At 38.2% G+C, this 15,053-nt stretch overlaps 1 protein-coding gene across 2 annotated transcripts in view; it reads right to left on the bottom strand.

Moving 5' to 3' along the window:
- Window positions 1-15,053, bottom strand: part of TXNRD1 (thioredoxin reductase 1) — a 74,140-nt gene that overhangs the window by 17,725 nt on the left and 41,362 nt on the right. For both annotated transcript variants that reach the window (XM_029204409.1, XM_029204407.1), the window contains exons 8-12: window positions 12,718-12,810; window positions 12,052-12,128; window positions 10,606-10,762; window positions 4,053-4,160; window positions 1,144-1,239 (exon numbers count right to left, since the gene is read on the bottom strand). In XM_029204409.1, the coding sequence (XP_029060242.1) occupies window positions 1,144-1,239; window positions 4,053-4,160; window positions 10,606-10,762; window positions 12,052-12,128; window positions 12,718-12,810 (531 nt within the window). The remainder of the gene's footprint in view (window positions 1-1,143; window positions 1,240-4,052; window positions 4,161-10,605; window positions 10,763-12,051; window positions 12,129-12,717; window positions 12,811-15,053) is intronic.

Here is a 15,053-nt window from a genome sequence, read left to right as displayed (position 1 = left end):
CCGCGGAGCGGCTGGGCCCGTGGGCCATGGCCGCTGAGCCTGCGCGTCCGGAGCCTGTGCTCCGCAACGGGAGAGGCCACAATAGTGAGAGGCCCACGTACCTCCAAAAAAAAAAAAAAATTCGATTCGAACAAATGACACGGCAGTTCAAAAAAAAAAAGAACAACTGGATACAGTTAAAATTAAAGACTTGCTCAGTGTGAAACTTTTGAGGTTTCATTGATTGCCTTGTGCAAATGAAGTATCTCTTGCCAGACATAAGGCTGCCAATGAGAACGTCTGACATCTTCTCCTTTCTCTTCTACAGTAGCATGGTATCTAATGTATACTCAAACAAATGACTTTATTAAAACTTATGTCTAAAAAGATAAAACTCTACATGAAATTGTCCTCTATTTCTACTCTGTATAGCTTGTTAGAGGTTATCATAGTATGTCCATTTTTTAAATGCATCTATGATGACCTTTTTTGTAGAGGATCCAGGTTTTCCTAGAACCTTGGGTTCTGCAAAAAGCAATCTGCAGCTGTGCTACTGTGTTTCTAAACAGGATGTATCAGTTAATTATACTCAAATCCCAAGATAAGGAAATGAGTTTATTAGCCTTTTAACATATGGATTCTTTAGCATTGTTTATAGTTTTACTGGGGACACTCTTTTTAAAAGTAAGATCTCAGTTAAGTTAAAAATACCAATTCTCATAAAGATTCAATCCACATAGGTGAAGGGATATCAGGAGGTACAAACTTCCAGTTACAAAATAAATCAGTCACCGGTATGAAATGTACAATGTGGGGAATATAGTCAATAATTATGAAATATCTTTGAATGGTGACAGATAGGATACAAACTTGGGTTATTACTGTTCTTTTTGTTTTGTCATTATTTGTAGACAGTTGACAGCTTCATTGGTCCCCTCTAATAAACACAAGCAGTTCTCAAGTTGTCCCTCTGGTTCCTTCCTCCAGAAAGTTCTGACTGCCTGCCCACTACATCCACTGCAGACGTGAGTCAAGCAGTGTCATCATGGGCCTCGCCCTGGGATAACATCCCAACAGGAAACCTACAGGTTGAACGCTAAAGGAATGCAATGTATGTACCATGTGAAAAATTAGTAGAAAGGCGTAAATAAGATTAGCACTTACACTGTCTTTGATATTGCAGACTATTTTTGCATAACATTTGTTGTTATCTCTTGATGGAATCGTCCATTCCAATGGCCAAAAGTGACTATGGTAAACCTAAGAAGAGGGAAGCACAATTTAGACCCATCATCTTAAGAAGTATGTCTGTCAAACATAAGTTGTGGTGTGAAGACGGTGGAGGCTCTTTAATGTTTAATAATTAGACTTTCATTAAACAGTGTAAAATTCATGGATACATAGGAACCTGGTCAGAAGGTAAATAACTTTAAACTCATAGGTGACAAGCCCTTTTGCTATAAGCTCATCCCTTAATTACATTTCAACCTCCAACGAATAGACCTTATGTAACAAGAGCAAACAAATGAGAGAAAGAAGCCATGTGATTACTTGCTGTCCTGCATTAGAAAAAAAACAAAACAAAAAAACACCATCTAGCTACCTCACAGGAATGACAACTTTGGGCAAGAAACAAGTAAGGTGCCAGGAACAATTATAGCAATTATCTAGTTCTCTGACTTAATATTTCCAAAAATTTTCTCCTCTGAAATTATTCACCAAAAGTATTGAAGGAGAGAAGGAAGGAGGGAGGGAAGATGGTACATAGAAGGACAAACAGACATCCTTACTGACATTTCATAAACTTAAGTCTTGGATGACTAAAGGGATTTTTTTCTCCTCCAACTGCTAGCCTCAATTCAAAACATATATGGTTGGTAGGACCCTTTAAAAACATACTGATTATATAAACATTATATAACATTCTTTTATCTTGTAATATGATGTGATTTTTTTTTAATGTGTGTTAAATATTGAATGTGTAGTATCATAGTACTGCAACCATTACACCGAGAAAAAATTGGTTAAAGCAATTACCCCCAAGGCTAACAACTACTGCATTGTAAAGATAAGCCTATGAGTAACTGTTTACTATTTCCCTTGCAGTTTTCAAGATTTCAACTCAAATGCATTGTTTTTATAATAAAAAATGCAAATTCTAATAAAACGAATTCCAAAGATTATCTGTGAAGAAACACAGAATATATACATTAAGAACCTTAAAATTTAAATACCTTCTGATAGCAATCTATCCTCAGCAAAAAATCAGAGAAAGAGACAATGAGTAGCAAAGATGTTCACAATTCTATTAATAACAGTGAAAAACTGTAAATAATCTAATAAAAGAAAGGCTTACCAAATTACCGTACAGCATCCCTAAAAGGAAATATTGCACAAGTCATTTTTAAAAGCGGTGTTTTTAGAGGGAAATGGCTTGTGACCTAATGTTAACTGCAAAGTACGACAGAAAACTGCACATAACTTAATCACGCTTAAACTGAAATGTATATACCTACACAAAATTATATATACACACAATATATATAACATATAAATACTTAGAGATTAGCATATGCAAAAGTATTAATAGCAGTTATCTTTTCATGAATTAAAATTTGTTTTTATATTTTCCTAATTTTTCAAATTTCCTATGAGGATATATATATATATAGAGAGAGAGAGAGAGAGAGGATATATTATTTTTTACAATCAGAAAAGAAGTATTGGGCTTCCCTGGTGGCACAGTGGTTGAGAGTCCACCTGCCAATGCAGGGGACACGGGTTCGTGCCCCGGTCCGGGAGGATCCCACAGGCCGTGGAGCAGCTGGGCCCGTGAGCCATGGCCGCTGAGCCTGCGTGTCCGGAGCCTGTGCTCCGCAACGGGAGAGGCCACAACAGTGAGAGGCCCGCGTACCGCAAAAAAAAAAAAAAAAGTAGAAAGCTCCTATTAAATACAGTCAACTCATGTTTAGCATTCCTAGTGGAAAAGATACATAACAACAAATTATATCATTTTATTATTTTTCAATCCAAAAACTAACTTTCCTGATTTTAGAATGCAACCTGTGATTTTATTTAAAAAAAAAAAAAGATAGGAAGAAGGATTGCCTTCCAAAGCATGTTGGCTTTAGGCTAATATTTTATTTATTTTTTTTTTGATTTTTGGATTTTATTTATTTATTTTTTTATACAGCAGGTTCTTATTAGTTATCCATTTAATACATATTAGTGTAATATGTCAATCCCAATCTACCAATTCATCAAGAAATATGAAAATAATGTGTTACTGACAGACTGATATTACAAGCTACTACTGAAGCATATAATAAAGAAAAGATTAAGAAATTTAAAATAGACTTTTATATTACAAAATTTACTCTGATTCACAAATCTGGTCTTTTAGAAGGTTTTACTGGAAACTTTTTTCCCAAGTGATTTAAAACAGCAGACCCTATGTGCAGCATTATTTGTATATATAAAAGTAGTTATTTCATGTGCATTTTCCTCGACTATATACAGGATAAAAGGTGACTGACAAAGTTAGTATAAATTAGAGGGTAATGGTAGGAAAAAAAAAGTTAAGACAGTAGAAATGTAGGTACTTTTTAGTTTCCTTCCTTGTATTTTTAACCATATAAATAATAAAAAGAAACCAGTAAAAGTGGTTTTGAAAAGTAGAACTAAGTATTACTGGGTCAACTGATAAAACTGATAAATGGAAGGCAGGTCAGATAAAAGTATAGTATCAACATTACATTGTCTAAAAAATAGTAACCACTGTGTGGTTATACAGGAAAATGTCCTTGTTCATAGGAAATACACATTCAAGTATTTAGGGGTAAAGGGGCATTCAACTTACTCTCAAATGGTTCAGGAAGAAGAAATACACACAGATGCACAAAGAAAGAGGAAGGGAACATGCAAAGTATAAAACGAATGGGCAAAATGTTAATAATGCATGAATCTGGATAATGGGTATACAGAAATTCTTTGGGCTATTTTTCAATTTCTCTGTATGCTGAAAATTATTTTAAATTTTGGGGGGAAAAGTAGTAGTAAAGAGTAGAACTTACCTCAATATTTTCTTCCCCAAATTTCTCCACAGCTTTCTCTTCAGAAAGACCACAAGCACCATATTCCAAAGGAGTGAAAACGGTCGTTGGAACATTTTCATAGTCACACTGTTTCAAAATGGAGGAAAAGAGTCATGACAGAAGGAATTATAACTCAAAAGAGCATATACTTCAAAAAGGTTCAAATTTAGGAGAGGAAAACAGACTAATAAAAACCTACTATGCTGAGAACCATTAACTGATGTGATAAAATTTCAGCAGCAGTTTGAAGTCCGTTAATACTAGTCATGAATAAACAATTTGCGTGGCCTCTCCACCCATCTACCAACAGATATTACAAGGACATCCTTTATCTACCATAAATAAAGCAGCCAAAAACACCACCAGTGCACCCAATGCTTAAAGTCTCCGATTATTCGTGGCAGAAGTTAACAGACTTTATTGGAAAATCAATCAGGCAATACAAATCAAGAGCCATAAGAACATTTAATAATTTTTGGCCCAATAACACCACTTTTAGAAATCTATAATAATAATTTAATATATAGCAAAAGCCACATGCATTAATCGAGCAACGCCGCCGTTCTCATCAACAGTGGCAATGTCGGAGCGGCTTTAAAATGCAAATAAGGAAGTGACTCTGTAGTACATATTTCCAATGCAATCTTATGCAGCCATTAAAATGGTAATGAAGGCCACAGCAACAAAGAAGTTCATGATTATGACAGTATTTCCAAAGCACATTTTAATAGGCGTAGATGACGGAAGGGTTCTGAAGTGAAACACGTTTGTAAAATGCTGTAATTAGCAAATAAACAGGTTTCTCAACTCTCAGATTCCTCAGAGCCTTTGATGCGCTGGCGTGAATTGTGAAAAATGTAATTAGGTAAGTGCCAAATATGTTTGCCAATGCTATTTGGTAAAAACCTACCCAGTCACATTTGGACATAGAGGTAAAGCCTAAATTTAAGGTAAGCGCTTAAAATATGAAAAATACAATTCTCCCTCTCTAACACCATAGGGTGGGATTTTTCAAAATGTGCCTCCCTCTAGAAATAGCATATATGGTCTTTTTTCTCTAAAAAGAGCACAAATCCTTGGAATTCCAATTCAAAAGTAAAGGCAGACATCTACTTACAGCCATAATGGACCAGGTTTACTTCCTGTTTTAAACAACTAAAAAACGGGACAAATATGAAATACTTTCTAAGACACTGATGGCAGGGTGTGCAGCACTGTGGTGGTCCCTGTGAGAAGGGAAACAAATGAGGTGAGACCAGCGATTGCTCTAGTCTCCTGCCCAGAGCAGTTTCCAGGGCTTGGTGCAAAGAGAGGGAACAGAGTGCAGGGTCTTCCTGAGTTATGGAGACAGAGATCCCCGTTCAGGGAAGCCAGTGTGGCCCGAAGCTGCAGGGCAGAACACCAAAGTGGGTAGAGCTGCACAAGGAGAACTTAAGATCTGCAGAGAGGGCCTCCTGAGATTTGGGCTGAGGACTGATCTGTAAACGGATGCCAGAGGAAAGCACTCAAGGTTGAGGAAAAGAACCACTGGAAATCAGTGAGCCCCCAAATGACCAGAGCTCTTACAGGACGGGAATCAGTTTCTGTTCCCACAGGCCAGAGTACAGAAAGAGTTCGTAGTAAGAGGAAGGGGGGCAGAGTCCTTGAAAGGGCAACAATTGAGTAGTGGAACTAAATTGGGCCTAAATGAAAGGCTGCTGTTGACAAACCTTAAAAAAGCTGAAAAGCAAGCTACACGAGAATAAAATTAATCCCCTGTAACATAACAGGCCACCAGAACAAAGTCCAACACTATATAAGGGAATTCAACAAAACCCAGCCCCCAACAGTGTAAAATGCACAAAGTCTGCATCCATCCAAAGTAACACGACATGCAAATGAGCAAGAACACACAAGCTAATACCAAGAGGAAAATCAATCAACAGAAACAGACATTGCAAAAGAGAGAAGGGGATTAGCAGAGGACATTAAAAGAGCTATTATAAGGACTTCCCTGGTGGCGTGGTGGTTGGGAGTCTGCCTGCCAATTCAGGGGACACGGGTTTGATCCCTGGTCCGGGAGGATCCCACATGCCATGGAGCAGCTGAGCCTCTGCGCCACAGCTACTGAGCCTGCACTCTAGAGTCCGCGAGCCACGGCTACTGAGCGCGCGTGCCGGAATTACTGAAGCCCGTAATTACTGAAGGCTGTGAGCTCCGCAACAAGAGAAGCCACCGCAATGAGACGCCCGCGCACCGCAACGAAGAGTAGCCCCTGCTCGCTGCACTAGAGGGAGCCTGCGCACAGCGGCGGGGACCCAACACAGACAAAGATTAAATAAATAAATATTTTTGTTTTTTTTTTAAAAAGGAGCTATTATAAATGTGTTCTGTAGACTCAAGAACCTAGAGAAAAATAGGAATCCGCTGAGGAGAGAAAAGGAAAATATATTTTAAATAAGTAAAACTCGTAGAGATGAAAGAAACTGCTTGAAGTGCAAACTACACAGAATGGGATTTATATCCCAAGACAGTGCAAAAGAAAAGATCAGTGGACTTGAAGACATTGCAATAGGCTCTCTAAAACAATAAAGCACAGAAACAGGGAGAAAAAACATGAACAGAGCATTAGAGACCCACTGAGGGAACCAACATTCATTAATGTGAGGCTGAGGGGGAAAAAAGAGGGGGAAAGCAGAAAAATTGAATGGCTAAAAAATTTCCAAATTTGATGAAAACTATGAACAGATAAACCCCAAATCTCTACACACCACCAGCAGAATGCCAAAACATGCAACGATCAAAATGCTAAAAAACAGTGATTAAAAAGAAAATCTTAAGAGGAACAAAGATAAAAATGATGGCATATTCTCTTTAGAATCTATGCAACCAGAAGACAATGGGCAAATACTTAAATAAACACTGTAAATCTAGAATTCTATATTCAGCAAAAATATCTTCAAAAAAATAAAGGCAAAATAAACTTAAAAAAAAAAAAAGCCAAGGAATTCCCCTTGAGCAGACATACACTAAACAACTGTTAAAGGAAGTTCTTCAGGCAGAAAATGGTATATCAGACGGAAATCTGGATCCACATAAAAGACATTTTTTCTCCTTGGTCTCAAAATTCAGTTTCCAATTGGCTTAAATAGACTATTGTGGCCTAGCCTGAGAAATGTAATCCTTGTTTTTAATACTTTATTTGGATAAAATACTTTGCAATTTTCACAATAAACAACGTAATAAGCTTCTAGAACACAACCCATCCTCAAGTTGCAGATATGTGTACCATGGTTTCTCTGTAGTTTCCACATAAAATAGTTTTACATTTACTGTAAAATTGAACTAATTTACAAAGAACCACTTTAAGTAATAATAAAGATGCTAGGGCTTCCCTGGTGGCGCAGTGGTTGAGAGTCCGCCTGCCGATGCAGGGGACACGGGTTCGTGCCCCGGTCTGGGAAGAGCCATGGCCGCGGGACCTGTGCTCCGCAACGGGAGAGGCAACAGCAGTGAGAAGCCCGCGTACCACAAAAAACAAAACAAAAAAAAGATGCTAACATTTGCTATTTGTGAAAATAAAAGTATTTCAAGTGTTTGAGAGCAATTCTAAAACGATCCAAGAGATAACTACTGGTCCTTGGAGATGACAGCTGGAATGCCCATCACACTGGGTTCTAAAGCTGTTCCGTGTGCCTTATCATCTGGCTTTTTAAAGAGCCTAGTGGAATGTCCATCATCTACAGGCTGACTCAGCTTTATGACCTGTTCTGTTTTTGAAATGATAAAAACATTTTTTTTCATTCCTTCATTTATGTATGTTCCCAAAATAACAGAATATTTAGTGGCAAATATTTTTAGCAGCTTTGAAAATGACTTTAATCATCTTGTTAAAAAAGATTCATTTAAATTTTTCCAATATATTTTCCACTTCATTTTATTTAGGAGAAGCACCTCTGTACTTGGTGGTGGCTTCTTTAAGTCTTGAGACATCTGCTCTATCCTCAGCACATTTTATAATCCATACTTCCCAAATCTTCCTATCTCTTAGGCGATACATTTTCATGGTTAAGACAGCAGTACCTACAATCAGATGTGGACTGGATTTATGCCTTGGCTACCTCCAAGCATTGTGACCTTGGACAATTACCTAATTTCCTGTAAGATGTCATCATTTTCCACAGCTGCCCTAAGGTGGAATGAGGTATGTGTATACAGCACTTATTAGCACAGTGCCAAGCACGTCAAACATAGTCGCTCTCTGTCCCCTTTCCTCCCAACACTCTCATGAAGCAATGAATATGTTATCAATTTTGAGGGAAGGCACAAACACCCATGATTCAATTTGGGTTCTCTTAAAATCCCATAGCAGATTTAATTTAGGTAGGTGTTTATGTTAAGCTGAATTTTTCAACAGAGAGCTGCTCCTTTAAAAGGAAGGAAGGGGGCTTCCCTGGTGGCGCAGTGGTTGAGAGTCCGCCTGCCGATGCAGGGGATGCGGGTCTGTGCCCTGGACCGGGAGGATCCCACATGCCACATGCTGCGGAGCGGCTGGGCCTGCGCGTCCGGAGCCTGTGCTCCGCGGCGGGAGAGGCCACGGCAGTGGGAGGCCCGCATAACGCCAAAAAAAAAAAGGAAGGCAGGCAGATGTGGATCCTCTGACATTCTCAGATATGTGGGAATGTTCTATTAATACATACTGGGCAAAATTAAAAGGATTATGCAATTCTTTAAAAACAAAACTGTGTAATTTCCCCAAATACAATTAACCTAGATATCTATTAGCATTTCAGCTTTGTTTACTATATTTGAAGGACAGATTGGTGAGATTTCAAACTCAGGGACTTAGCACCACCTGTTTATTTTCCTGTTCGGTAAAGCACTTGTCATATTAGTTAGACTAAAAACGGGGGAAAAAGAACGAACAACAAAAAAAGTGTCCTTTAATTTCAATTTACATTAAATTCTGATGCTGATAAAAGCTTAAGGCACTTTAAGAATTTGCTCTACCTGGCAGATGCTAGAATACAGTACTATTCTCACACACAGAAGAATATGTCCAAAGTAAGTGGATTCACTATTTTTTTTTTTAAGGAATTTTGTGCTACAATAATTTTAAATTTATTTAGTACCAAATTTTTGTATATTTGCCCTCTGGTTATTATTGGTATAAAAAAAATCTCTTTCCATTTTAGGAAATCACAAGGACTCAAGGTCAAAAACAAATGCACCTCACATTTTATTTCTGAATACCCCTTTCTTGGTTCACCATTACTCAAAAACTCCAACAGTTAAAGAGGTAGATAAGTTTATTTCAAATAGTGATATGGGGGCTTCCCTGGTGGCGCAGGGGTTGATGGTCCGCCTGCCGATGCGGGGGGCGCGGGTTCGTGCCCCGGTCTGGGAGGATCCCACGTGCCATGGAGCGGCTGGGCCCGTGAGCCGTGGCCGCTGGGCCTGCGCGTCCGGAGCCTGTGCTCCGCGGCAGGAGAGGCCGCAGCGGTGAGAGGCCCGCGTACCACACACACACACACAAAAAAACAGTGATATGATCCAACTACTATTCCCTGGATGATCAGACAACCCTGGATTAAAAACCCTTTTTAACCTCAATCCTGTTATCCTCAAAACATAAGATTTTATCATGCTACAATCCAAACCAACCCCAGGTACATTCAAAATGCTTGTCACAAATTCTACTAGCAGTATTCTTTGAAGTTTCAGTTGCTGTAACCAAACTAAATCAACCCATGATGACTTATGCACAAGGAAAATGGGTAGTGACTAAATTCTTTACAATCGATATTTCTAGAATCCTTTTAAAAAAATAGGGAAGCAAATGGTAATGGGTAGGGGATATAAGGGAAACCTCTATACCTTCCTCTAAATTTTGCATGGGTAGGGGATATAAGGGAAACCTCTATACCTTCCTCTAAATTTTGCTGTGAACTTAAAACTGTTCTTTAAAAAGTCTTAAAAAACTAATTAGAGCATATTTATTCTTTTCTTGCCATCTAGTCCCATGAGACACAACCAAGAGTTTCCATTTCCCGCAATGACTTTTAAAATCACTTACATATTCAACATTCCAAGAGCAGAAGATCTGCTTTTAGAAAGGACAGGGGAATAAAGCCTGAATATTGGTTTAAATAGCTCTGCACATTGACATTACTACCTAGATCCCCAAATCCTTTTGCAGCCTAGACAGGGGCCATAAAAAGATTTAGAAAATTATAACTCAAATTGGTAATAATGAAATTGATATAAAGTGCAACTATTAGGAGTATATGGAACATAATAGTGCTGAAACTTGATTAACCAGGCTCATTTTATTCTTATTGTGATTCTAAGAGTGACAATTTCCATAATAAATCACAAAGGTACAGTGGTCTTAGCAATGTCTTGTCTGGAATAGCTAATAAAGCACATCTAGGATGCCATCATCAAAACAACTAAATTATTCAAGACCTGGAAAACTTCACAACCACCCTACACAGAGCACCGGGAGGTACCATTACAACAGCATGTCCGTGGTAACAGCCCCAACACTCACCTTGACAGTGGAGCTCCCATACAGCCTCCGCGCCAGCAACCTTCCTGCCTGGATTGCCACTGGGGTGAGCTCCAGCTTCCCCTCTAACACATCGCCAATGGCATAGATGTAAGGCACGCTGGTCTGCTCTTCATCCGTGACAGGTATTTTTCCAGTCCTGCAAATTCATTCAGTTAAAATCATCATCAATTACCACTATTCAGTAAGTAGATCAAAATCCCCTTTCTCCCAAAGAAGCCCCAAACTGTGGCTCTAACTGAGGGCAATGTTCTCATGTATTACCAAAACAACAACAAAACTCAGAGGAACCAAAAGCTTAGAAATTCTAGCTATTCTGAAAATCAAAGGAATAAGAAAACTGTTAAGAAACCCTGGGATGGGAAAAGTAGAACACACTGGTTAAGAATGAATGAGGATTCGAAAGTGTGATAACCAGGTCTGTTAGTTATTACCTCTGTGATGCTGGGAGGGCTATTTAACATCTCTAAGCCTCATTTGCCCACCTATGAAATGGGAATAATGATAATGGGAATAATTGGTGAGAGGAAAAAGAATACCATCATCTACCTTAAGGGGCTGTGGGGACTGAATGAGAATGTGCATAAAACATTAAGCACAGTAGTTCACGGAGTCCAGTAATCGCAGAATAAGTGTTAACGTTATACAAAATCTAAACCTTGGCCCCAGTTGGAAACAGGCGAGTAGGTTATTAAAATGGTGGAACACTTGGTCTGCTAAATCTTATCAGACCTCCCCAACTCCTTTGTCTCTCCAACCCAAAGGGGAAAGAAAATAATAAAGCACAAATGTTCACACTAAGATTAAGAAATCTCTTCTGTATAAATGTTATTCCTGGAAGGGGGTAGAGGGGGCACCCTGTATTTTCAATTTCCAAGGCAGCTAGCCTCTCAGAGCACTTGTTTTTACTTGGATATAAGAAGGGTGATACTGGGAAATACCCCATGCTACTCCTGTAAGCAGACAACAGAGTCTCAATTACCCAGTGCAGTGGTATAGTCCAAAGGGATTTTAACTTATGAAACATCAAAGTTTTCAGACTCGTAGCTGTCACTAGAAATGTAGCGACCACTCTAGTGATCCTAAAACTTGGTAGCTTTGAACATGGTTCAGATCTGCATATTCAATGAAGCTTTCAAAGCATATACCTGCAATTCACTGGGAAGTTGGATCTTTTTCTGTACACATATACATTGAAGAAACAAAATGCAAGCCAGCGTACCTCTCATTTAGATTTTGAAAAGAAAAAAAAAAAAAGACAAATAGGAAATATCATGATTGGCACTGAAAGAAGAGTCTTCTAAGCTTAAAAAGGGAACGCTCCAACTATGGTAAAAACTAACTTTAAAATCTAAAACTCCAGTATTAATCGATCTTATAAATAACTGAAATAGTACTTAATAAAACATAATAAAGATTTTTTCTTACTGTTCATTTAACTTTACCCCCACGTTTTCTAAGCCAATTTCCCTTGTGCAAGCATCTCTTCCTATTGCCAGCAATACCTGAAAAATTATTAATATATAGTGACTGTTAATAGAAAGGCTTTGCATGAGTTATTTAATCATATTTTTTTCTGTTTATTAAGGCGATGTGATTCATTTTCCAGACCTGGAAAGACATATTCTATTAAGATAATAATGCAAGAGTTTAAACAAATCAAAATCATTTAAATTAAATCTTCTAAACATGACATAGTAAAAAGCCTTACCCATTTCTTGTTAAGAAAAAGGGAGTTAACAATTCCTTAATAAGTCTAGCCAAGTATAGTGACAAAGACAGCATAGCCTATGACTGAAATAAGTTATTTTTTTAAAGTGGTGGGCTGGGAAAATGAAAGAACATGGAGCAGAGAAATTCTAGCTCATTTTTAAATGTTGATACCTTTTAATAGCCATCTGATAAACAGTATTTAAGTTATAGTGGAGAATATTTGAATCCATCCCTGTACCAAAACAAATTATAATATCACAAGTAATAAAGGTGTCTTAGAATAGGAACAGAACCAAGGGTTTTGGAACTAGCAACCCAGCAAACATCCAGTGAGCACACGATCTGTTTTCTAATGAAGTAGGACCGAGGTCCATTCCTTACCGTATTATACTCTCCTTCGATGGTTATGTCACTATCAGTGGACTTAGCTACCACCCTGAGTCGGCCTGGTGTCCCGGCTTCAATTTGTTCAACCTACAAAAGTGATAAAGTTTTACTCCACGATAAAGACATGTATCAGTATCAAGATGGCTAATTAGGTCCTCTCCTTCTATCTGGTTAACCCAAAGTTAAAACATGAAATTTGGCTTGGAAGGTCTTTTACGTCCCACCTCCCTCGCATTAACATCTTTAGGATGACATGTGGTTCTTTTATGTATTTCCTTCTTTCTCACTGCTTAGTGTTTGCTAGAGGGGCTTTCCTTCAAATAGTTCTCAAACGGAATAAAATTCAGAGAGAAAGCAGGAAAGGAGAAAGCCAGAGAAAGTACACTACAATCTCTAAAATTAAACCAATGACTTACTGCTTCTGCCAGGCTCCTATCTTATGACTTACCCAGAACCATTAATCCCATGCTGCTCACATTCATAGATTCCCTTTTGACTACATATGTTCTGCTTTGTCAACAAAGAATAGACATGGAAATAGATCAATCACGATACAGGTAAGAGCTCGAAAGCCCTAAAAATCATAGTGGGTGAGGAGGTATGTGTGCTTGTCATAACTAGGGGTTGTCTTCAGGTGAGGACGTAGGAATGATGAGCAAGCCCTGGTACTTGTGCTCTGGCAAATGAGTCTGAACATATTAACCTGCTACACGTAGATGTCAACAGCCAAATCATGGGTTTCTATATAGTACTTACTGAAGAGACCCATAAAATCAACTGCAATTTCTACCCTACCTTTAAAATACGATACACTCTGTATGGGAAAACTGTGAAGCGTCATTTTATTTTCAACATCAACAAATAGTAAAGATTCCCTTCTAAAATTCCCTTCCTTTCTTACGTAGTTAAGCCCCTTTGAACATACTGGAAATGTCTTTCCGTTTAAATTAAAATATTCTAATTTTGGGGGGAAGAGTTGAATTGGTCCATGGCTTAGATTTGCTTAAACATATTAAAGGCCTCATCCCTCCCTCAAATTCCTTTCTGCCTCACTCACTTCTGTGTTCCAGTCAGGTCTTTCCTGTAACCAGCACATTTTCTGCCTTTAGAACAATTTCATTCCCCATGGCCTTTTTGCACATGCTATATTCTTGCCTAAAATGCATTCTCTCTCCCTCCTCTCCACAGAAGGCTTCGTCCACTGGGTCACTTTATAATACAGCCAGCGTTTACCACCTGCCTACGGGGATCAGGGGCACCCTGGTAACCCCAGCAAGATATTATGTACACAGACACAAGCTTATTTCACTAGGGATAGTCCACCACATTCTCAAAGGGCCTACAATGCCCCAAATGTTAAGATATTATAAAGGAAGATGCCACTTTTCTATCAGTATAGCATATACATATAGCTGTCGTTTTCTAATCATCGTCGTAATGCTAATGCAATCTTTATGAGAACTCTAAGATAGGTGCTATCAATTATCATCATTTTACAGAAGAAACTGAGGCCCAGAGAAGTTAAGTAATTCTCCCAGAGTCATAATAGTAAGAAACTGGGAGAACAGCGTTTGCACCCAAGTCATTCTGATGCCCATGCTCATCAAGAGATTATCGGCATCAAGAGATTCATGGTCCCACAGAAAACCTATGTTATTAACCCAATAAGCAATTTTCAAAATGACAGCTAAAATTCCTTAATTTTAACAAAACAGTCCCATCCTTACTTGCCCTAAAGGAAACTGTTACTTTGAGGTATGCAAGGTGATCGATTTTGCCACTCTTATGTATCAAAACATTTGTGGTAATGTTAACAAGTCTCAAATGTAACTTGGCATATTATTCAGCATTTTCAAAAGAAGATTAAATAAGCAAAACAGGCCAGCCCACATAACAAAATTAGATAATCACTTCCAGGGAGGCCAGAATAATACAATGCAGCTGTGGACTATACTGTATGCAAAGTAGAAATGTCTTTTGAAAGGAAAAAAAAAAAAAAATCAGTCATCTTAAACTCTTATTTAAATAACTGGTATGTAGAACGAAACAAGTATAATAGACCAAAGATAATAAAATAATGGAATGCATAAAGGAAAGCATTAAGCAGAAGAGAACTAATAAAGGTGGTAAAGTTGAGAAGGGAAGGCAATTATTAATCTGCAAACAAGAACAAAGCTATTCAGGTGGTAGGAAGGTACCAGTTCATACACCTAAACCACACAAGTTGAGGAATTACAGCATTCCCGATGGTTTATAATGCTGAAAGGAGGCTTCTATCACTCACCCCAACTCTCTTCTCTTGCCTTTTAACATGAGTATAGAATCAACAA

Source organism: Monodon monoceros, unplaced genomic scaffold, assembly GCF_005190385.1.
Source record: "Monodon monoceros isolate NGI ecotype Baffin Bay Population unplaced genomic scaffold, NGI_Narwhal_1 Super_Scaffold_6, whole genome shotgun sequence".
Taxonomy (NCBI): domain Eukaryota; kingdom Metazoa; phylum Chordata; class Mammalia; order Artiodactyla; family Monodontidae; genus Monodon; species Monodon monoceros.
Note: the sequence above shows the minus strand (reverse complement) of the source record. Positions and strands in the feature narration are given on the sequence as shown.